Here is a 26,300-nt window from a genome sequence, read left to right as displayed (position 1 = left end):
GTGATTTTTGTTTGTTTGCATGATTGATTGCTCTTTTTGTGCGGGGAGGAGTAATTCTGTACTCTATTACCATATTACCACTGAAAAAGTTGTCCATGACAATTAGTTAGACAGAGATGGATACAATGACAATAAAGTGGTGTTGTCTGTCTGCGAGAAGCTCGTTGATTCTACTTAACTATTCATTCCATGGAATTTAATCTCTTTTAAAAATTATTCCATTAAAACAGAAGTTGAAATCTAAAACATGATAGGAGTCGTTTCACAATTTTTGAATTAAATATTGGTATTAAAGAAATATCATTTCCCTTGGGGTGAAATTAAATGCGTGAGAAGTATGCGGAATACATTATGAAGGAAACTTTATTGTCAAAATATCTCTAAGAACTATTCCTTTTTGCTTCATTATTTCGCCATAAAATGTAAAATTAGGAATCTTACTACACTTCTTAAGTATCAATTTTTGATTCATGAGTGTATAAATGGCCTGAATCATGAACTTCAACTATGTTTCGAGTGTGTAACATTTCAAATAGCGTTTTAAAGTAAAATATTTGAAGGTGCCCATCGATAAACGGAACTTATTGCACTAGTATTGATTTCACTTTTGATTCCATATGAAATGTTAAACAAGAATGTGTCCATAGTACACGGATGCCCCACTCGCACTATCATTTTCTGTGTTCAGTGGGCCGTGAAATTGGGGTCAAAACTCTAATTTGGCATTAAAATTAGAAAGATCATATCATAGGGAACATGTGTACTAAGTTTCAAGTTGATACGACTTCAACTTCATCAAAAACATTAACCTACTGCGGGACAGGCGGACGGACGGACAAATGGACGGACGGACGGACGGACGCACAGACCGTAGGTGGGGCATAAAAACTCAGGGCTTGTTGGTTGTTTACGACGCTTAAGAGAGGGCATACATCTTTCATTCAGAGGCGAATATAGAGGGAGCACCTCCACTTACGTAGAAACAAATATCAAATGTATCGACATGTTATAATTTATGGTTTTAATTTTACTATTTTAAAACGTTTGATTAAGTTGATACTGAATAAAAGGTAAAACTGGATATGGATCCGAAGAACACGTTACTAAACTGATATGCGTATTATAAACTATTTTAGAAAATATCACTATCAAATTAGGTATACACTTGATGAACTGTTTAAGAATTATAATTTCTAATCACTGCCATGTTCTCTAACCTTCTCAAAATTATGACTTTTAAATGCTTTATTGATATCTTTTTACTTTTGTTTACCATATCTTGGTTTGCAAATACGTTTTAAACCATTCCTAAAAGTTAATATCTAGGTATTGTAAACCGTGGCTCTATGATTGGTGATTCGTTAGCACAAGTTCCCGTCAAATACATTCAACAAACTTAAGTGTGAAGATGATGAATTGTCCTGATAACATGATGGTCACTGCAGATGGAAAGTGAACTTCGGTCGTTAAATACCTGATTAAAGCCACATCTAGACGTAGCAGACATAATCTAGAGTGAGTTTTGTACAAACAAGACAGCTGTTCAAGGGAAAACTTTTTAATGATAGCAAACATTTTTATAACATTACGCTGCTTATGCTAATATAAATAGAAATAAGAAGATGTGGTATGAAGACTGTTTTTTGTAATTTTTAATAAGAGTTGATTTAATTTTAATTCATGTATATTATGACGACAATTTTAACAGTGAACATCCTTTATTTATTCAATTTCTTGACGTAAACAATGTCAAAATTATAATTAGGTTGAATATTATTCATATTGAACAACTTCAGTTTCTTTTGAATGGACTTCCAGTACTTTAAAGACGTATGTCAGTTCAACCTAATAATGAACACATTCAAATTAATTGGATATTAAATAAATTTTCGATATAACTCCTTCAATTTGACCGCCATAATTTCTCATCAGAATCATGACATGGCATTGACAAATCCACAAATAGCCTATTCGATTTAAAACAAATTATTTATATAAAATCTTTAAAAAGTAAAACAATGACTGTCATATCCTGTCACCTTGAATCTTAACTTTAAATCCATTTTTCTATTCATTTCTATATAGACTATTCATAACTCTAGTGAATTAGTTAATAATAATTTTGATTATTCAAGCTCCTGTTCGTGATTTCAATTGTAAATCACCAGCTCACAGTAAAGTTATCATATTATAGCTTTACCATGTCAGCAAGAGGCCAACAGATCGTGAATAATTGATCAGATCATCCAATCTTGTTACATTTACAATACAATTTTCCGTTTCCTTAGAGAATAGAATTATTGCGTACTATTTAGATTCAACATCTATATGTCAAATTCATCTGTTTATACGGTAAATGAATAAATATTGACCAAATAAAGATGTAGTGCATGTGGCTGTTTACTTGGACACCAACATTAAAGCCATCACGTGTTGCACAAAACCAAAGTATTTATACAGTAAAAGATAAAGATTTTGAAAGTCACGCATTCTTTATTGAAAGTTAGGATCATCAAAGATTTCTCCGTTTAATCCTGCTGCACTTTAAACCAGACTGTAATAACATTTCGAGATCTTCTTCGAGACAAGATGTCAAGGATGCAGAATTAAGCCTAAGAACTTTTTGATCACGAAAATTATTGGCGTTTTGATTATCGCCATGAGTAACAACGCTTTGATTATTGATTTAATTCGAATATTTTTCACATTACTCAGAGATTATTTGATGGTCAAATTTACATTTAACTCTTACGGCTGCGACGGATCGAACATCTGACAAAACAAAGTTACGTTTACCGTCAACGTCAGTGACAGCTGAATCATCTGACAAAATAAAGTTACATTTATCGTCAACGTTAGTGACAGCTGAAGCATCTGACAAAACGAAGTAACATTTATCGTCAACGTCAGTGACAGCTGAAGCATCTGACAAAATAAAGTTACATTTATCGTCAACGTCAGTGACAGCTGAAGCATCTGACAAAATGAAGTGACATTTATCGTCAACGTCAGTGACAGCTGAAGCATCTGACAAAATGAAGTTACGTTAACCGTAAACGTCAGTGACAGCTGAAGCATCTGACAAAATGAAGTTACATTTATCGTCCACATTGTCGCATATTAACACATTAGTCAATAGGTAATCATGTACTACATGAAACAAAATCAAAATTTTAAACTTTTTTCATATAGCCAATTTTGTAAATATTATTGAAATGAAAACCTTTTTTCGTACAAATGTTATAAACATTTAAAACACATATAGTTTTTATTTACTCCGATTGTTATGTGTTTTTGTGCTTGAAAATTTATACTTGAGATGGTTTTATATGCCGATGCTTCAACAGCATACAAACCAGCAGAGCAAAGCTTAATGTACCGTAAGAATTATATTGTTTGTAAATATTTGCTGTAGCTTTTTTTATTTATCTTCCAAACAGCTAGATATGATAATCAAGGGTAGAGATGGCTGCAATAGAAAACAACGGACCCAAACCCTTTGATCTTTCATGAGCGTTTTGATATCAATCGCTTTAAAAGGATCATCCTTTCTGCAGTGTTTAACAAATTTTGCAGAACTTTAAGCAATTAAGTATTATTGCTTTGGCGGCCTGCTGGAAGCATGATCGAATTTCATATTAATGTAACAGAATATCTAAATTACTATCAAATTGAATCATTTTCAACATAACCTGCTTTTTCACATTTTTGGGGTTGTTTTGTGTTTAAAAAATTCAAGAGCATCTAAAGTATAGCATAATCTATTTGCATTACCATTATGAAGGCACTATGCTATAGGTTTATTGTAACCACTCAACCACTCAAAAACATCGGACTTCTTTAAAATAGATATAGGAAGATGTGGTATGAGTACCAATGAGACAACTCTCCATCCAAGTTACAATTTATAAAAGTAAACCATTATAGGTCAAGGTACGGCCTTTAACACGGAGCATTGGCTCACACCGAACATCAAGCTATAAAGGGCCCCAAAAAATTACTAGTGTAAACCATTCAAACGGAAAAACCAACGGTCTCATCTATATAAAAACGAGAAACGAGAAACGCGTATGAACTACATATACAGACGACAACTACTGTAATCAGATTCCTGACTTAAACCATGTTTTGTTACCTTTTGCGATTTGCGCTTTGCACGTAAAAAATTTCAGATTTTGATAGGAGTTAGATTAACGTAGTCTTTACTAAAACAAATATATTCCTTTTCTACACGTCTTAATTTTTAAGTGGCAAACATGATATTAGAACTCTGTGGATTCAATACAAACGAGTGCCTCAATAAAAGAGATGCAGCTACTAACAAATTAAAAACAGCAAAACATGGCATAAAAATGTCTATACATTTAGAGGTAACCGGACAATATTCTACTTTTTGTAAACTTTCCATATGATCGCATAATACCTAAATCGCCCCCCCCCCCCCCCCCCCCCCCCCTTTCCTTTTCCTAACTCCAAGCGTATACAACTTGTGAATGAATTCTACAGATTTGATTTTGAGCCATATAACACGAGCGTTACACTGACAATATGAAAAAAAAAAGATATGGTATGATTGCCAGTGACACCACTATCCACCAGAGACCAACATGACGTAGTTGTAGGCGATCTAATAGTTGCTTACAACTATTTCATGGAGTTAGGAAAAGGAAGGGGGGGGACGATTTAGGTATTATGCGATCATATGGAAAGTTTACAGATCGCCATACGACCTTTCACAATGAGCATAACCCATACCTCAACGTCATTTATAAAAAGCCACAACATGAAAAATGCAAAACAATTCAAACGAGGAAACCGACAGAATGTTGCGGGTCGTGTATACATATCGAACTGTGCTGTATTTTGTCGTTCAATATATATCTGTGGTTTCAACGTAACAATGTAGTAAGTAAATGTCACGTTAACTGGTGTAATCTAATACATTTAATAATTAAAAAAACCAATACCTAAATAGTTTGCGCCATAAATATCGATTTATTTGTTGTTTTTTCCCACTGCTTTTTTTTTCTCCAGAAGCACTTAATTTCCCATTAACCGATTGTAATTGTATACGTTGGTAATTCACAATCGGTAATGTAGTATATTTAATTATTTGTTAACATATTAAATGTCAGCTGAATTTTATAAGTATCATGATGAATAAGCAAAGTAGAACACCCGTTCAATTTATCTTGCGCTCCAAATAATATGATGACATTTTGTCGATGATCAAGCTCTTTGGAGGTGGCATGGAACTTAAAAATCAGCCTCAACAGTTCATTTTTAATTGTTTAACCTGAATTTAAATTGGTTTAATTATTTATATCAATAAACTCAACGTTGACATTTAACGAGATGCTTTTGAATTAGAAAAAAAATAGAATACTTGAACTATAATACTGTGTATTAGATCTAGACTTATTTGTTTTCTCTCTTTAACCTTCTCAAATGTTGAAATGTTGAGTTGATCCTTTATAGTACACTAGTCATTTACTTTGATCTTCATTAACATCAGTTGCCTTTGAACACACTTTTCTCATGATGAAGTTTTGAGACACTTTTATTCGGAAAAGTTGTTATTCAATAACGTCATGTTTGAAATTGAATAACAAGAACAATTTGTAGATGTCGACTTTTTGCTATTTAAAAAAGTTCAAACAATACCCATTTTGATGCAATAGAAGTGCATTTGGTTGAGGTCAACACTTGCGAAAATCGATGGAGAAACAAAACTAAGTAGGGCTAGAAAGTACAAGCAGTATAAAAAAAATCAGAAGATACCAAAGGGACAATCAATAATCATTAGTCGAAAAAACGACAAGATCATGGCAAATAAGAAAAACGACGAAAAGACAAACAACAGTTTACAAAAACTGCATTAAAACTAAAGACTGGACAATCAGCACCCACACAAACCCGGTTTAAGATTGATTAAAGAGAGGCTGAAGAGTCGAAAAAACGACAAGATCATGACAAACAAGAAAAACGACGAAGAGACAAATAACAGTTTACAAAAACTGCATTAAAACTAAAGACTGAAGAATCAGAACCCACACAAACCCGGTTTAAGATTAATAAAAGAGAGGATGAAGACACTGACATTGGCATGACAGAAAACGAAAAACTACCAAAAGACAAACAAGCCCACAAAACACAGCATAGAAAACTAAAGACTGAGTAAGAATAACGCCACCAAATCGGGGGTTATCTCGGAAGTAGATCCTGCTCCACATGTGGCACCCGTCGTGTCGCGCATGTAAAATAGTATCATAAAACTCAACCTCAAATCCTTTTTTGTATCCTATAAAATTTCATAAAAACAGTTAAAAGTGTCCATTTTATTGTACTTCTATAAACCCCACTACTTTATCAAACACCAATGAAGAAAATTGGATAATTGTACAATATTAAACAAAACTAAAACATATTAATGAAAACCCTATAGACTCAGTAAAAGAGATAAACAAAGATTTTCAACAATTTTTTTCTGAAATAATGTAATATTTGGGAATTTATGTTTAGAGTTGTACGCAATTACGTCGTAAAACTGAGCTGTGTAATATTTGAACAAATTTTTCCGTGGTTAATATCACTACTCCCCCATTACTACAGGCGTTTTATGAACTATAAAATCTTTGATAATGAACTATACCATGGAATTTATTACCAGATGTAGTTTACAAAATATAAAACTTGGTTTGTGAAGAGTTAATTCAAGACATCAAATCTGTAATTCTTGAAATATAATCGAAATCATTGTATCATATATCATATGGGGACGTTAATTGTTGGTACAAGTTTATTTACACGTTTAACGATTGAAGAAGTCTTTAATAGGTTTTTCGTGATTAAGTGGTATTTTGTTATTTAGCCTAACATTGAACATATTTGTCTGAGAACTCAAATAAGTTATTCTATGCATGTTAATAATTTAATTAACGTCACCTCATCAATTGGAAACTTCATAAAAATGAGTACATTGCTAGCATTTCCATAATTCAGTTTCTTAAATCGATATTATAACAACTGAAATTAATATAACAAAGAAATTGGGACAAAATTAGTACAGTTCAGATAGACCTCTGACGTAATTAATTTACATCTAATTGAATGAACGGAAACGTAATTGAAAAAATATAATGCTGATATTGGTACTAATTTAAATAATTAAGCATTTCGTGGTATACGAGTTTGACAGCATGTTAAAATAAATTAGAAAAACACGATAACTGTAAATTTTGTAATTTTTTCAAAATATATTGCTTCTTTGTGTAAAACTTGTACACATAGTAATCATTATAGTCAGTGGTGTCACTGTGATGGCCTTCCGGAGTGCAAATAGAGTAAAGTTTGTTATACACAATCAATGAAGTATTATTTTACATTGAAATAAATCCTTTGTTAGTAAGAATTAAGATATATTTAACTGCAGTTTAGTTGTCATTGATTTCACGTTCGTCACATTTACGTAGAGGATGACACTTCTCATTTTTACAATAACGTCAAATATACATATAAGGGGGAGGGCACTTGTCATTTGAATATCATATCGTCATAATAAGATGTAATAGGATACAGTATTCAGTCGAAACAGATTTGAACATACTTCTTTTACAGACCCTTCAACCGGTTTACCCAGATAGAAAACATATTCTTTGAACACAAATATATGTGAACTCTGTATGCCACTGTAACGTTTCACTTTTCTTCAAATATGTATGCAAAGATCAAATCAGACAGAACCATAACCAAAAGAAAGTAAAAGATAGGCGAAAGATATCATAGGGACAATCAAACTCATAAGTCGAAAATAAACTGACAACGCCATGGCTAGAAAAGAAAAAGACAAACAGACAAACAATAGTTCACAAAACACAACATAGAAACTAAAGACTGAGCAACGCAAACCCCACCAAAAACTTGGGGCGATGAAGCGACAAGCATTAGTCTATAGTCAATAGTGCACAGAAATCAAGTATTTTGACTAAAAACGGAGGGTTATTTCAGATTACAATTAAGAAAACATTCAAGTTCAAGTTGATGACCTAGGGAACCGTGGTGAATTAAAATAATTCCAATGATTAATTCAGTCGGACCGACTACGTGTTAAGCCTGTAGGTATGCTGCTCATTCAAAGTATATTGATTACATATAGTATACAAACAAGTGTAATAAATCATATTGTCCGGTGGGGAATCGGAACAAAATGACCAACGGTCTTTCAATATTGAATATGTGATGCAACTATAAAACAAACTTGTATCATTCGAATGATATTATTCCGAATGGATGTACAGTGATTATAGTCTATGTCATTAATTACATATAAAATCAAACTGTCGTGCATTATTTATTGATTCCTTGATAACCCAGACTTATTATTTGCCTGTTGAACAAAATCATGTCAAGTTGCTGTTTTCGAACTTTGAAATTTATATAATAGACTTTTCGCTTCAATATCAATTCCCCATATATCAACTTATTTAGCAAAAGGAACGTTTTGGTTGTTTCAATCGCAAAAGAAAAGATCCCATCTTAATTATACAATTCGATTGATATTTATAAGACGTGTTTAAATCGTATCATGTTTTTCAATACTAGTGGTATAGGAATTTCTTGTATAATACTAATCACAGAAAAAAAAAATATGATTTATTACTAACAAATCTAAAAATTTATACATGGAAAAATCACCAATTAGCTATTATTATAATATATAACTCTTAATCAAGAGCATCTCTAAAGACATTCTTACATTTTCTGAAATGTAGTTGCTGTCACGAATATAACTCTTTTGTGAACTTACTAACCGATAATTTAATATACTTCATACACCTTCATGTGTCATTTTCAAGTAATTCCTTAAGACTGTTTAACACGGAACGTCAGAATATAGGAAAGTAACTTTTATATGATTTTTCCTCTCTGTGTTCTCACATGTCTTCGTAACGTGGGATTTTAAATAACTTTAACGTTATATTAAGTTAAATCTTATGGTTTATAACCTAAGTGTTTATTTTTTTAAATATCAAAGATATCGGGTCTTGTAATATTAGGTATCAAGGAAGTTATGTATAAGTATAAAAGTAAGGTGATGTAGTATGATTGACAATGAGAAAACTCTCATGACGTAACATGCTTTGTCTCGTTAGTTAAGATATATGAGGAAAATTTTACCATAAAGAGTTGAATTACTAAATCTTATGTTACTAAATCAACAGAACCTTTTGAAAATAAAACATAAAACCAATTTTCTGCTAAAGACATTAAAATCTTTTAAAAATTGATTCCCATTTTGGGAATTATTATTTGATAAATATCATGTTGTCCTTTCGATCTCAATTGACAAAGTATCTTTTCGGAGAACACTATAATACAATATGGATGACATTAGTACTTGTAATATAAGATATGCTGACATCATTGATTTGTAGAAATTCTAGACTTGATTAGTGCATTGTATAGTCGTTGCACCTTATTTCTGTGACCATTCAATGTCAAACAGAATTTAATTACAGTTATCTATAACTTTGGTCTGCATTGTTTCAATTTTAAATCGACAACTTAGAAATTTATGTCAAACGCAAAAACGCTCTTACATTTGTAATTTGTAATTACGTTAATTCAATTGATATAGATTGTTAAACAGAGTATATGTAATAGACATTTCTTAATATAAATTGGTCATCTTTTTCGATGCAATGCATGTATGCAGCAAATTTTCTGTGTCTTTTCAAATTATAATCATTCTCTGTTGTATTTTTTAAAGGGTTTATTTAGTTATAATGCTAATTGTGCATAAAATGTGTCCTTTTAAACAATTATCATAGCAAAATAATCTTGTAAACAATTTAGAACTCATTCACCAGTTGATTTCTAAAAAAAATACTCCTTAACACTTTCAATCGACTTTTAAGATGTCTTTGCTATTATGAGTTATGTAAAAAGTTGCCGTCTAAAAGCTTTAAAACAAGTTAAAATATAAGCGTTCTGTTGGTAATGTTTTTCAACATGTTTAATCCAAAAGCTTTTCCATTACAATATCTCTACTAAATTTTGAAAATTTTAAAAGTTAGGAATGGAAATGGGGAATGTGTCAAAGAGACAACAACCCGATCATAGAGCAGACAACAGCCGAAGGCCACCAATGGGTCTTCAATGCAGCGAGAAACTCCCGCACCCGGAGTCGTCTTTCAGCTGATCCCTAAACAAATATGTATACTAGTTCAGTGATGGACGTCATACTAAACTCCAAATTATACACAAGAAACTAAAAATTAAAAATGTCCTTATCATTTTTATTTAGCATAATAATACTATTATATTATGGACAAAACTTTTTTTCTAAATCACATATTCAATATTGAAAGACCGTTGGTAATTTTGTTCAGTTTTCCCACCGGACAACATTGATAAACGTAAACCAGAGTAATGGCCTTTCAAAACATTTAGCAATGTCCTAATTCTCTGATACGGGACGATTGAAATTAAATGAATTACAGATCGATTAATGGTTGGTAATTGCCCAGCGGAAAATATTATCTGCATACATTATATTAGGCCGAAGGACGATTGCGACATTGAATCATTGATCCTGTTTGCTGAGATAATAACATTTCTAATTTTATATTATTAAGTGACAAAGCATAAATGTATACTCTTAAAGATTCCAAAAATATAATATCATTCCTAGAAATCAAAATTAGGAGATATGGTATAATTGCCAATGAGACAACTATCCACTAAAGTTCAACTGCCGTGAATGATAGCAGCTAATATAGGTCAGCGTACGGCTGGTAATATTGAGCAAAACCTCACCATATAGTCAGCTATAAAATACCCAAACATATCAAAACAGGAAAAAATCTAAACGAAAAACACAAGTTCAAAACAATAAAAGAAAAAGCGATATAATAGACAGCAACCAATGACAACGACTGAATAACAGGGTCCTGACTTTGGGACAGGCTAAACATATTTGTGAGCTCTCAACCCTCCCCAAATCTGGGACAGTTGTGTAACAGCACATCATAAGAACTAGATCAGTCCCTTTTATTTTCATTCAAATATCTGACTTTATAATAAACAAGGATTTTTTTGTATTGTCCATTGGTATCTTCTTACTATTCGCCAAACCCGTATCTATTTTCTTTTTTAGTGATAGCGCATTGGTGTACTTGTACCAACTCTGTACACTTGAGAATTGCTTGAGATCTTCTTACCTCGTTAATTTAACAACTGATATACATTATTATCACGATTCATTTTTCTATTTATAAATAAATTGTGGTGGATCTTGTAATCAATTTTTATTATCTTTCGAATTCATCAATGTAAAGTGGAAATATCTTGATTAATTTTGAGTACGGTCATTGACAATTGCGACTTTTTTGTGCAAGAAAGATGATACTTTGGTTACACATATCATTTCAATAATTTTATAAATATATGGTTTATGGCTGCCTTCTAAAGTAAATTTCATTAAGTCCTCACCAAATTAATTTGGTGTTCGTTGGACTTACCTGTGCATCAATTTTTTAAATTAAAAAAAAGTACTAAAATTTTTATGCCTCTTTTCTATGTTGTTTTTCTAATTTCAATGTTTAATACTTTGCAGGTCTATTACTTTAAGTTGCAAACTTAAATATAAAAAAAAAACGATCCTCAAGATAACATAAATAACGACTGAACAAATTGAAGTCTATCGAATCCTATAAGAATAATTTGCCCTATTCAACATTGTATAATAATTTAGTTTTTCAAAAGAAATGCTGGTTTGCGGTTTGCTCCTATTTCTAATACACAAAATAACTAGAAATATAGCAGAAGAGAACAATAATGTGATTAGTACTAAGATAATCGTGTGTATTTGGTAATATTGACATTAAAAAAATACATTTAGCTGGAAATGAATTTTCTGTCATACATACCCCTACCAAACCCCATTTAAAGGGGATAAATGTCCTATGTGCACTAATTAATTTTCTAATATTCTGTGGTATGCTTGAGACTAATGCTGACAGATAAATTTCGTCTAGCATTATTTACTTCCCGGATATAAAATTTAAGAGGCAATATATTATCTTTTTATTCTGGCTATGCTAATAATTATGTTGTTACCTTCTTATCTTTATAATTAAAACAAGATTATGTTGTTGTTGTTCTCGTAGAATGGAAGCTTATTTAGATATCAGCGGTCAGTGATGTTTTCATTAAAGTTTCTTATAGTTCATGATATTTTGTGGTATAATTAGTGTAATATCTATATCAACTTGGAAGGGAGACATTTTATGATATGCGTGGTGAAATAGGAAATGAATGATCCTTTTTACGTTAGTAGGAAGACATTTCAAATCATATTAAGATCGTGGCGTTTTGATCTAGTCCTCATGGAAGCTTTTTTAACCTGGCTAGACATTGTTGTTGTAATAGTTTCCTCTAATGTGTGCCTGATGTGTAGCTCAGTATAAAGGCAACTTTGAAATTTCATATACATGGCACGAAGTTAAAAAAAACAAATAATGATCTGACCCATAAAGATTTGCTTAAAATAAAGTGTAATGAAATGGTAGAGGTATTATCAAAAGGATTCTTTTGGGAGGCATGTAGTTCTAGGTCTGTTGTTAGTATAAAAAGTAGTGGTCGGAATGTCCCCATTTGCTCAAGGCTGCAATTTGAAGTATTTCGTTAAATCTTTATTATGTTAAATTATACGAAGGGAAGGGATAACGTTAAACTAAACTCTATTGGAGAATAACAACAAAATATATACCAATTAATTCGATTTTTGTTTTGAAATTGTTTGCAGGAACAATTTGTCAAAAGTATGTAAAGTTTCCATATACAGAATGTACTAGTATTGTATCACAATTGTCTTCAACTGTATTACAATTGTCTTCAACTGTATCACAATTCTCTTCAACTGTATCATGATTGTTTTCAACTGTATCACAGTTGTCTTCAACTGTATTACAAATCACTGAACAATATCGATGTTACTGTTGCATGTTGGAATATCTTTTAAGTGTTCTAGTAGCATATAAACTTTTTGATATTAAAATGATACAAAGTTTCACCAACTAATAACTGTTACTCCTTAGCTGAACCAAATTACCCTTTTTAACGAAAGATGGCCATATATCAAAGACGTCAAAACATTTTTGAACTATGTAATAAACTGAATGCTGGAATTATCAAAATGGAGCTTAGACAATCTTATCGGCTCACTAAAAACTCATGAAAGATATCAGGCTCATGACTTGGTACACTAGACAAGCGTTTCTTTTACGCAAGACACCTTACGCTCAAATCAAAACAGTTGGTAGGCCAAATCATAAACGAAGTTATCACTAAAACAGTACTGTTCTAAGACATACAAAAATAAATGTTGTAAGGTTTACCAGTACAAGCTTTGTAATTACCTTTTGTTTAAACTGTGTTTGCCATAATGATTTGTTAATTCAAAGCAAATATCAGAGGCGTACGTCTTTACACGTGCTTTGCTGTGATAATCGGAGATCCAATGACAATATATTGACAGTGACAACGACTTATCCAAAATCGACAAGATTTACATATTCTATTAATCATTTTTTATGTTTAGAGTTGTAGCTGAGAAACTGTTTTACTCATAATCCTATTAAAAGTAATTATCTTTCTGTGAATAAGAGTTATTGGTTTCTTCTGAGCAAATATTGATATTCATAAACGTTAATGCCTATTTGAAGAAGCTCAAAATTGTAATTAAGTTGGAATTCATTTTTCTAATTGATACACGAGGTAATATTATAATGAAATATCATATGGAAAATGTATTGATGTTTTTACTGGCGCTTTAATTACTTTTCATTGAACTTTTATCATTTAATTTAATTACAAGTTTAAATGATAATGCTATTTTCGTTTAACGTTCCAAGAGGATTATAAGTTGACATGAAAAATGTGTTGCAAACACATATACTCGTAAACATGTCAGTGAAGACCATTGATCGATTAATCTATTCATTTGGAGATGGTCAATTCTCTATAGATTGTTTCAAGAGAAGGCAAAGAGAGATGCAAGTAAAGTTGGATTGCACAGACATGACTTAATTTTAGATAAAAATACCAGAACAAAATTCGTTGGGTTTAATACTAGCTTAAAGTTAAATGTTCCCTTGAAAAACAAATTCCTTGATTTTCAAAAGACATTTTAAAATATGTTTAATGTTTTCTTTTTTATAAGAAATATTTGACCTTTATCAACATTTTAGAAAGCGGACGAAAAAAAAACCAACACGTAACTTTTGGTTTTTCATAAAGCAATTTTTTAATAATCATTATAATGCCATTTCCATATTTACAATCATATTATAATTCCATGATAATATTCACAAAAAACAACAATTACTTTATAGCCATGATAATCATTGAGATTTGTGACAACATTTACAAATCCTTTGTAGTAAATTCATTACTGTACGAAATTTGAATTTTGCTTGCGGTCAATGAACTCTATTCAGTCTTTTTTAGAGATTCGGCAGCTATCATTTACATTGCCAATAAAATAAACTGAATTACCTAAAAAGTGGATGAACATATAGATCTGCAAGTTTAATGTCTTTACAATAAGTTCAATAAATGAAAAAAATGCTATAAATTTTATGTTGATTTGATGTTTCAGACAATTGGGATGGTTTAGATCAATGTTGTTGTTTCAGACGGAACAGTATTTACTAGTTAATTTTTTTTCTGGTGTTCTATAAAAAACATCCAAGAGTATATAATCATTTTACTTATATAACTGCATGTCGTCGAACACACACAGAATGCTATATTTTTTTTGCAAGGTTTATACTTAGACTTAATCAAATTTGTTTTTTTTTTGTCGTTTTATGTATGTAAGACATATTTGCTATTATTACTTGTACAAAGTTTGTTATAAACATCCTTCAAATGCGGGACCTATTCACGTTTCTATGACGTTAGAAAAGCAAAAGCAGATACCAGTAACAATCTGCTAGCTCATTTATTTTCATTCACTTGTAATTATGGAAAAGAGTACTCACTGACTATAATAAATATATCCAAAAAAAAACAAAACAAAAAGAGTAAGATAGATATCTGCATTTAGACTTGCAAATTCAAGGAGAAAATTATTTAAAAAAAAAATCTTAAGTGTTGTAAGATTTTCCGTTTATAATTGACATAAATCTATAGGTATCCGTTATGGCCTTGTATGCAACACATGAACTAAGTATAGATTCCTTAAACAAATATTTAACGTATCTTTTGGATATTTATCAATGTTTATGGCAAATGGATTCGTAAGGTCGCGCATTGTGCAGTTGTCATTTTTGTTACAAAAGGGTTATTCACAAAGTCAACAGACATTTGAAAAAATTGAAAGCATATTCAATACATACTAGACTTTGTCAATAAATCTTATACAACATAAACATCAATGTTTAAGATACCTTATTGTTCAACATGAAAAGATATTCAAATAATTAATGAAGTCTAAGGCTTGCCATGATGAATTCAAATAACTTTGTGTTGACAATCTTTAGGCTTAATCAACCTTTTTCGGTGTTTAAGTAAGAACATTGACCAGAGATATACGAAAAGAATATTTTATTTTTGATTCCAAAGTTTATCTAATGCATGTAAAACAAAAAACTCATTAAGGATTCCATACTTATAAATTTGTACGCCAGATACCCAATGTCAATATCGGTTTTTCATGAATAAAGTGTTGGTCTTTATTTGATTAAAATTGAAATTAATTTTAATATATTCCTATTTATTGATATCAACTTGAACATTTTAAATGTAAATCCGACGACCGGCAATAATCAATTGCGGCTTAGTGCATTCCACAGTGCAGTAAAGTTTTACGTGGTTGTTTTAAAAAGCAAAAAATAAAAAAATATACGTCGTACAAACTTTAAAGTGCAAACTCCTAAGTAAATTGGAAAAGAGAGAAACAAAAGGGGAAAAAATGAACGACAAAATTTAAAACAAATGGAAAAAATAATGTTCGTCGACTCGGTCAACGTTTTGTACAGCGCTTATTGCATTGTTGTTATTTATCCCATACCCGGCGTCCATTCTACTTTTAAGGATGCTTTCGCAAGGTCGAGATGTTTCCTTTGTGGTCTTTTTTCATAAGTCAAGTCATGAAAAATTGTAGGATTTCTCATATAGTCTTTTATCTAGAATAATAAAAACTACGATCTAACTTGGAATAAATGATTCAGTTATATTGTGCGTCGATAAGAAGAAAATCCTACGGGACTTCGTAAAATATGACGTCAAAGGGAGCGTCGAGGAGAGGATAAAACATTTTGATCTCGATTAGAGACTGTTACACTACGGACTACAATTTTAGGAACGTATGTAAATTAGAGACCGGATGTAATCTTAGTCAAACCTATTTCATTTTTACTGTTAAATGTAGCCGCATAAAAAAAACTTTCTTCACTGCTTATCTTTCAGCGATAAGTTGTATATGTTCATTGACGTGCTTTGAATACAACTTCATAGAAACTGTCAATACATCGATTTGTTAAAATATTTTAATCACTTTGCTTTGTTTTGTTTAGAATTTAGATTACATAATTATAATTTGAAACATCAAATCAATTTTTGTGCATTTCGATAAACTTTCGTTACAAAATACTTCAATTGTTATACGTGATGTAATAAAGAAAACACCATTAACAAGTGTTGAGTATTTGGGTCAATCTTAAAATGTTCAAAATGCATTGTTCAATTAATTGAACCGTTTATTGAATTGGGTGTTTCCTTAAACTGAATTGAGATGGTGTTTACAGATATTATAAAATCTTCATTCAGCTACTAACGTGACAAATATGTAAACTCATCATAGATACCATGCCTAAAGTTTTGTACGCCAGATGTTCGTTTCGTCTACAAAAGACGCACCAGTGACGCTCGAATCAAAAATGTTTAAAAGAGCAAATAAAGTAAGAAGCGGAAGAGCATTGAAAACCCAAAATTCCAAAAGGTTTTGCTTAGTTCAGCTTATTTAATATATTACTGGGGTAAAAAATCCTTAGTATATGAAAAGTTTTGTAAACAGTTGATTTATAATTATGACCATTTAAATGATAATTCATGTCTACACAGAGATACTGACTACTGTGCTCGTAAAGACATCAGGGGGAAACCTCTACCGGCAGTGGCATCGACCTAGTTGTTTTAAATAAACTTAATATGGATACCAGGCGTAACGTTTTGTACGCCAGAAGCGCGTTTCGTCTGCAACAGACTAATTATTGACACTCGAATCAAAAATTGATAAAAAGGCAAAAAATAGTACGAATTTGAAGAGCATTAAAATTCAAATACGATATATATGAAGAAAATATTAAAAAGGATTGAAGTAAGACTGTTATTTATCTTCTCAGTTTAAGTTCATAATATTACGCATTCTATAATGAAATGTAGTTCCTCGGGTTTAAGATTAAAAACCACAACTTTTGACTTTAATTAAGTAATAAACTATATGCAGTTATTGTCTATGGATGATGGCAATGTAGTTTACAAGATGAACATGTTGATTTTTGCTACACATTGTTGAATAAATTTGCCATGTCCATACCCAATAAAGTACTTTGCCGACATAGTATCTTAGTATTAATGTCATGATGCAATATATATGTCTTTTGTAAAGTTTGTGACATATCTTTATATCGATATCAAGATCTCAAATTGGCATTTTTTAAAGTTTTGCATAGAATGCTAGAGCCAAAAGCAAAACGTGCAAGACAAATTTCGAAATATACAAAAATGCCGAACTCCAAGGAAAATTCAAAACGGCGAGTCCTTTATCAATGTATTTATACATATATATATATATATATATATATATATATATACAAGTCTTAATTGAAAACTACGTTCAAACCTATGATTGCGTTGGATAAAAACCGCAATTTTTATACGTGTGCTTGCAAAACAAATTTCTAGGTAGAGGGGTCTAAATACAGCACAAACAACATTATCCAAAAGACAAAAAAAGTAAAAAAGTAAATTTTAACAAAACGCATTTGACCAGCAGGTCGAACAACTGCTGTTCTTAAACCCTGATATATATATATATATATGCATACTAATATCTTTCCAGCTACGTGTAATGTCTTTTTAACCCCTTAAAGGGGCTATTTGATAGATTATTAAAACTTTCATTATTTTAGAATTCAAAAGGCAAAATGGTACATGGCTTTACCATACCTTCCCCTTTATATAAACGACAATATCACATAAGTGTTGTTTTTGACATTTTTACCTATTGTGTCTGTTTGTTTTGTTCACGCATCGTTGTCAATAGAATGGAATTTGATACGACTGTCATACAATTGAGAGGTTTAGCTAGCTATAAAACCAGGTTCAATCCATCATTTTTTACATAAGAAAATGCCTGTACCAAGTCAGGAATATGACAGTTGTTATCCATTCGTTTGATGTGTTTGAGCTTTTGATTTTGCCATTTGATTAGGGACTTTCCTTTTTGAATTTTCCTTGGAGTTCAGTATTTTTGTGATTTTAATTTTTACTGCATGTTCTTTGCTCATTTAATCCACGCAGTACGAGTTTTATTGTAAATGGAGCCAATCCATCAAATATTTTTTTTCCGTTAAGCTTTCTTAACTCTCTAACAATTCTTTGTTTAAATGATTTTAAGGATGTTCGCTACTATATTTTAAAACAAAAAGCTTTTCAAAAGACTGTTATAAATTGATAGTATATAAATAACGGAACTAAAAAAGCAGAAAAAAATGAAGGGTTCATTTTCGAGATACAAGCCATTGAAAAATTGGCGGGAAATGATTCTCTCTAGATTGTTCATACATTTAAGATTGGCACCTTTTTCTTTCAACAACTATGAAAAAATAACAAAAAATTTATAAGATTTTCAAATATGGCTTTTTAAACTATATGTAATAAAAGAAAAGTAGGGGTTAGCGGCCAAATATTTATAAGCACTACATGGATAAAACCAGAGGATTCCGAATATCTGACAAAAATTCAAAAACAAGATGGGCGAACATCCTTAAAAGACCAATTACAGTTGTGCATGTGATGATTGACAGATTACCAGATGGTTGATTCAAAATTTCTCTGTTCAAGGATATATACTGACTGACTTTAAAAATGCAACACTCATTTTGTTGATTTTTTTTACCAAATCATGGTTGATCCTCATACAACTACTATTCATGCTTACCATACTTCTTCCTCTTTCGAAAACATCAACATCTGACTTTCCTGTGGTTATTTATCATACCGGATTATTAAAGTCGCACGAATTTCTTAAAGCGAAATTTGGAATTCAAAAAAGATTTTTTCAGTTTTGTTTTCTTCGTGAAACTGTTCTTTCAGTCCATGGCCATACTTAAATCAGTTTAAACATGTTGCAAAGACTGAGGAATAAAAAACTGAATCAGCCCGTAAGAATATTGTAAACAGGAGAACGTGAACGTGCTGCTACCAGACAATTTGACGGCAGAAACTCTTCTTACTGTCTTTCCGATAACGATACAGGCAAACGGGATTTGTTGATGACCATCAATGACCAGGTCAACATGTAGTGACAATGCAACGTCAATAGAATTTGATTACGCAACGTCATTTGCGAGACATGTTTACGGCCGAAACGTCATCTGCTAATCAAATTGCCGAATACCATTGCACACAGATTCATACCATAAATGTTTACCATAAACTGAAATGCCAAAGAATCGACTGCAAAAAAACATTCTAAGCCCTAAAGGTTCACCCGCATATTTGCCAAAAAAAAAAACACACTGTAATGGGTGGAACAAAGGCAAAATCAGAAGGTGAAAAGCAAAACCCAAAACATGCCGAACAGAATTGGTTGACCTTTCTGACAATCATTTTGGCGTTTGTTACAGGCAGTCATTGCTTTCGACCGTGACACATCCATTGGTAAGGGGAAAACCAGGGTTTCAGTGTATACCACATGATTTCAACATTAAAAATGACGTTATCAATTCATCTTTCGAACTGCAATTTTTTTTTAAACAATGTAATAATGAATGAAATTTCTGTTCATAAGTTTGTTCAACAAAAAATGCATATTTGAAAATGGGAATTAAAAAGAATAATCTAGTGTTGCGTTTCTAAAGTCGGTCAGTATATTTCTTCTTCTTACATAATTCTGTAACTTGTCTGACACATTCATTAACTTGGTACGGAGTGAAAAGGCGAGTTATGTTAGAATTGCAGATGTTTAGAAATAAATGAAAAGAACACTTGATAGATTTGTATCATCGAAAGCGCTTCGCAAATTAAAACCAAAGTTAAAGATGTTCTTTTATTTACTTTACGAGCTATATATGATGATAGTAGTTCAGCCTGCATGTTCAACATGCGTTGGTTAAAACGACACACGCAAACTCTTTGGACAAAGGAGGAAATCAAATCAAACACTATCTTTTTTTAAATTACATGAAAAGCAAATATTAGTTTTGGAGATTGGTTGATATATAAATATATAACTAAAAAAGGAATATACAAAGAATAGACACAACAACATAAATACAACTTTGCTTGACGGAGTTGACAACTTAGTTTCTTAGTCATTAGTACGGAACATTTTCAAACTCACAATTTTTTCATAGAGGTGATATTTGGATACAGCAAGGTTCTTTCTTGCCTGCTAGAAACACCAAATGATATATCTCAATTGCCCTAGCTATGTTAGCTATAGTTGGTTGATTCTACCAAAGGAGTAAATTCACGAAGGGTTGAAATTGGCCCTAAGAATTTGATGTTTTTTAATCAGGCCAAAATACTACAAATTTCATATAGAAATACTCAATGTATAACTATTAATACAAAATTACCTCATTTTAACACATCACATTAAAAATGACGAAGAAATACCCCTCAAGTGTGCATTATTTGTGTTGTAACGTTAGTTTTTGTCAAATTTTCAGTAATTCTTAACAGTTTTTAACATAATTTACTTTGGCCGCCATCCCTGATCCAGAAAGTTTTAGTGATTCAATATCATCATTGGAATGTTTGGGATACAGAACATTTTGGATCCTAGATTGCAGCCAAGGCTTTCCTCAAGTTTTTAGGTCAGAAAAATGCTGCATATCATTGTTATTTTGCGATTTATTCAAAATGTGCTAACTTCAATGCACTATAATGCACTCTAATGAAGAGATTTGTTTAATCTAGTGGTAAAGTTTTGAAAAAGATCAGTTTAAGAACCAAATTATGGCCATTTTGATATTTTATGAAAAAGTTTAATTTCTAGGCCATATTTGCATATAATGAACCTTATTCTGTAGTCTTTCAGTTTTTGTATAAATGTGTCCATTTCTTCTGTAATTGTTCAAAAGCTAAACATGACCTTTATTCATTTAATCCAAACGCGAATTTTGTCAGTTTTAATATTCCTCGACTGGATATGACGAGAATCTACAATGTACGATATCAACATTGACATTTGTATATATGTTTGAATTGAAGAATGCTAAAATATGATATCCAAACTCAAAACTTTTACATGACTACTGTAAATAACTTAATAAACCATATCATTGTCAATTTAGAAGGATGTTAATATTTCATAATATATTAAGTTTCTTTTATTATAACTGTTATAATCGTAGAATAGAAAAGAGTTTTTCTTTTTTTCTTTTTATACATAACAATATGGGGACATATATGTATGTGCTATATTAATTCAAGAAATATTTATATTTAGCTGGTAAAGTGTCAATCTGAACACTTAAGCATTAAATTGGGTTCATTTGTCGCTTTCAATGTAAATTTCAACATTTAATTTGAGAGGCTTGTTGATATGTTGGTCAATAAGCGGATATGATAATTGTTACAACAAAAGTTGCAAGATAATAAATTGCGCATATATTTGTAACATTGATATTTTTGGTTGTCTGTTTCATTTTACATGAATATTCCCTTTAGAGATATCCAAAGTGAGCTGAAAATGGCTTTTATCTCGAATGCATTTTTTGAAATTTTAAAAGCTATGTATGCTAATGTGGCTTCGTTTTATAATAGCTGATAGCAGTAACTTCATCAACGTTTATTAATTTGTCCCGACATAAAATCATTTCAGTAAATTTTAGCGTCGTGCATCAAACCTAAAGTAGACGAGGATATATGGACATTTCAGATATAGCGTTAAGTGTTTTACTATCAATGCTATTCATCCAAAAAGTTATTTATTTGTTTTTCTTCTACACAATATAGAATTGATTGTGACATCACTTGAAAATGACAGTGAGATCAAGATATTGATAGCAAATAGCAATGAAAGCAATTTACTCAAAACATTCTAGATTACTTAATTTTGCTTTGTGGAAAGCCATTTCAACATCCTACAGTGTAAAATGGTTGCTGTGTTAAGAAAACAACAAAGAAATCATTGCCGTTATTGATGAAGCTATTAGAGCATAATTAGTATGTGATTTCATGAAATTTTAAAGATCCTTTTAAAGAAGTGTTTAATTATACTGCATCGGTTGTCGGTAATGGTTTATGTAGACAGGTTGTTATTACATACCAATTGTAATGATAATAATCTTTTGGTTGTAATTGGCCTATCCTTTAGCAAGTTAATGATGCATGAACATTAACATTATTTTTTCCCGATTCAGTTTAGCTTGTTAGCTGAATAAATGGATGGTGTCAATGCTGTTGCGTCTCTAGAATGACAACGGGAAATTATTATACACGTTTTTTTTTTTATTATTATCATATGATTTTTATCCATTCTTCACTACACGACAGAAAATGCTTAAACAAAATTTAAACTTTACGATTTTTAAAAATAATGTTTCAAATTGCATACAAATTTGTCCCTTCGTTTATTTTATCTAGTGTAACAAATATCTTTATAGTATCTTGTGTGTTAGCGAATATGGACCCAACAAAACATATATTCCTTTACAAGCATGCTATCGTTAGACATAATATTAATTTGGGATTTGTTTCAATCTTTGATGATGATAAATTGGTGTATATATACGAGGGGAACATAGCAATTGGTCAAGCCAAAAGGTTTCCGTGGAAGTTTTAATTTTCCGTCTGCCTGTCCGTCCGTTTGCCTATTCAATAACAGTTTGAATTTTTAGGTCGGGACGTCAAACTTAGTACACATGATTATAAGACTTTATTGTCTTTGTCGTAAGAAACGATAAGTAATTGCAAAATGCAAAATTTTTGCCTATAATGCCAAATATAGATTTTTGACATCACAGTCGAATTTGCATCTTAAAAATTGTTGACTGTTGAAACGACAGTTTTTAACCCTTGCAAATTTCGGAGTTATTTATCGACAGAATGATATCAGAGGTTGGTTTCCCAATTTTCTTCCCAAATAAGACAATTTGAGAGGTGGCACCCCGATAGACAATGATAGTGTCATCATCAACAGCATGTTGTCGAATAATGTCTCAATCGTTGTACAACTTTCATTGCAGTAAATTATGTAAATTATATAAAAATTAGATACTCTAAAATCTAAGTGATCTAAGATCATTCGTTGTCTTTGTATTAATTGGCATGTCTTTACTTACAGGCTGTAGTATCACACAGAGAAAAAAGAGCACCTGTGAGTATTTTAAGAGCCATTTATAACAACTAATATTTTATATGCACATTTAAAACTATTTAAATATTCATGTTCCATTTGTACATGTACTTAGAGTATATTATATCACTGTGAGTACTATTTGGTACTTTCACTCACAGCATTACACTAAATAACTTCTGTAGTGGGAGTTATAAGTGTATACAAATAGACAGTGTAAACGGTTGACTGATGCTTCCTCCAAATGAATTGAATCATATTACCAGAAAATATAGCATTGTGCTAAACGGCAAAATTTCGTGGTGTACTGCATAGATTGTAAGATGATGCTACTCGGCTGTTTTATGCTCCAACTACGGTATGTTCGTCCAGCTGTGAATCCGTAAGTCCGTGCGTTCGCACGTCCCATACCAAGTTGAATTTTCGGGTTGAGACTTGAAACTAAGTACACATGGTCATTATGATATGAGCTTTTTAAAATATATACCAAATAAGGGTTTGACCTATATTTCTATATTTCTCTTTTCGCTGATTATGAAATTGCGAACTGAACATCGTGTCATATGAACAGATATTATTGTTAATTAATATTCAACATATTAGTAACATTGGTTTGTAAATGATAAAATATTACCATCTTAATCATAATAAGTATCATACAAAAACACAAGGAACAATACATTTTGAAAATAAATACGATTTCAGTCATTAAAACATTTGAGTCTTTCGAATTAATTTCAGATATAGAGCTACCATTACTAAATAACCGTATTACTGTCTGCTTTCATTAGTATCAAACGCCACTTATTTCCAATAAATTGGTGACAATGTAATGAACTGGTAATATCTAATTTTATGATGTAATTGTAACACTGAGCAAATTGAACGATAACAGGTTTAAAACATTTGTGATGTAAGAACTAAAGTGCATTATTTAATTATGATATCATTATTGTATCAACTGTCATAAATTAGTAAGGTTTTTATTAGCAGTGTTAATGCATATACAATAACGTTTGCTTGTACAATTTCATAGTGTTAACCGAAAATACAAAAATGAATATTTTAATACAATAAATTGTCATTTCTATAGTTTCTAAGCGTTTTTGGTAATGATAAATTTACAAATTGAATCAAATGCTTGGGTTTTCTCATATTTTAAGTTTCGATGATAGCAGAAACTAAGTAAAACTCAAGTAGTTTGAAATCGTGTATTACATATAGAAACGGTGGTAATTATTCCAGGTATTAGAACCAGTATGAAACGAGATATATATTATTTTGATTGATTTATAATTTCAGCAGAAAAGCATAATCTAGTACTCGTTACAAAATATATTCATAATCAAACATGTCACAATCCATGCGCAATTTCCAGCATCTGATCTGCATCTCTATATTGCGCATATTGAAACATGGAAATAAAAATGAACTTGCACAGAACAAGCTGGCAAGGGCGAGCATTGATCAAGGTGAATTGTTATCTACATCAGCATCTGAGAATGTTGTTTTTTGGTTTATTTATAAATACTCATAATCATGGCCTTTTATTAGGGTCAGTATTCACCCAGACTTGGGCGGCGCTCAAAAGAGGTAGGTTTTTGCACTGCGCATTTTCATTTATTCGTAGCGAAAATCCGTTCCTTATTCTAAATATAGTCAGTCTAAATACATCTGAATTCCTAGCGCAAATATTTTCTATGCTAATAATCCTGTTGTCCCCCTTCTTAGCGCAAACCTTTAGACCGTTCTTAATTTTCAAGAACAGCATCTTTCAAGCAATATTCTTATACTCACATTAACCTGAACTATTTCTATACTGATATTTTTTCAAATCTACTTGATGTTTTCATATCTATGTAGCAATAGCTATTTTTATAATTTTATCGTACAAAATATCCTATATGATTTAAAGCTCCATGTGAAGTATATGATACATAACATTATTTTAAAGTGATTTTGAAGCAAATATCATGACCCATCGATTCAAACCTTTAGAGTGAACATGAAAGATTATTATTTTTACACGTTTTTCCATTTATATCGACACGATATGGAAGGAGTAGTTCGTACAATAATTTACAACATGAAAAACAATAATGCAAAATACTGTTAAGAACCTGATCAAATTCCTCAAATCCAACACACAAAAGTGTATTCATATTCATATTCATTTTTTTTTTAACAAACAAGACTATTTTAACAATTATAATATTCCGAGTAGTTTTTTTTTTAAATGTTCCATCATAAACTCCTTTCAATTCCTTACTGTTGTATCTTCATGTCATTTACTGCAAGCACCTACGCGCTAACAAGTAATGCAGCCATAAGACACGAATGGGTCGAAAACGGTCACATAATCATACTTCTGAACATTGGTTCATCTTTGGAATACAATTTCGCTTACTGTTCATTAGCTTTTCAGACAATTCAGAATGTTATTGATGTTTGCGGGTAAATAATAACTACTAAACATTTTATCTATATTTCCATAGATATATGTTGAATTGAAATTTTAAAAAGTAACACATGCATAACAGTTATTCAACTCATTGCACAAACATCACTTACCAGTTATTTGTTTCAATTCATCTGGTCTGTCCAGCCATGTTCTTGTTTCGAATGACTTACAAGTAAATGATATATATAAATTATTTAATTTGTAAATTAGTTGATATCTAAAATATCTCATCCTTAGCGC

The 26,300-nt window shown here is 31.1% G+C and overlaps 1 protein-coding gene across 4 annotated transcripts in view; it reads left to right on the top strand.

Moving 5' to 3' along the window:
• Nucleotides 1–26,300, top strand: part of LOC127719826 (uncharacterized) — a 41,184-nt gene that overhangs the window by 4,814 nt on the left and 10,070 nt on the right. For 2 of the 4 annotated variants that reach the window (XM_052226135.1, XM_052226136.1), the window contains exons 2-3: nucleotides 23,588–23,620; nucleotides 25,154–25,192. In XM_052226135.1, coding sequence (XP_052082095.1) covers nucleotides 23,588–23,620; nucleotides 25,154–25,192 — 72 coding nt within the window. The remainder of the gene's footprint in view (nucleotides 1–23,587; nucleotides 23,621–25,153; nucleotides 25,193–26,300) is intronic. The other 2 variants (XM_052226138.1, XM_052226139.1) reach the window with 1 other exon arrangement.

This window comes from Mytilus californianus, unplaced genomic scaffold, assembly GCF_021869535.1.
Source record: "Mytilus californianus isolate M0D057914Y unplaced genomic scaffold, xbMytCali1.0.p SCAF_11, whole genome shotgun sequence".
Classification (NCBI taxonomy): domain Eukaryota; kingdom Metazoa; phylum Mollusca; class Bivalvia; order Mytilida; family Mytilidae; genus Mytilus; species Mytilus californianus.
The sequence above is the reverse complement of the archived record's forward strand: the minus strand, read 5'-3'. Positions and strand labels throughout refer to the sequence as shown.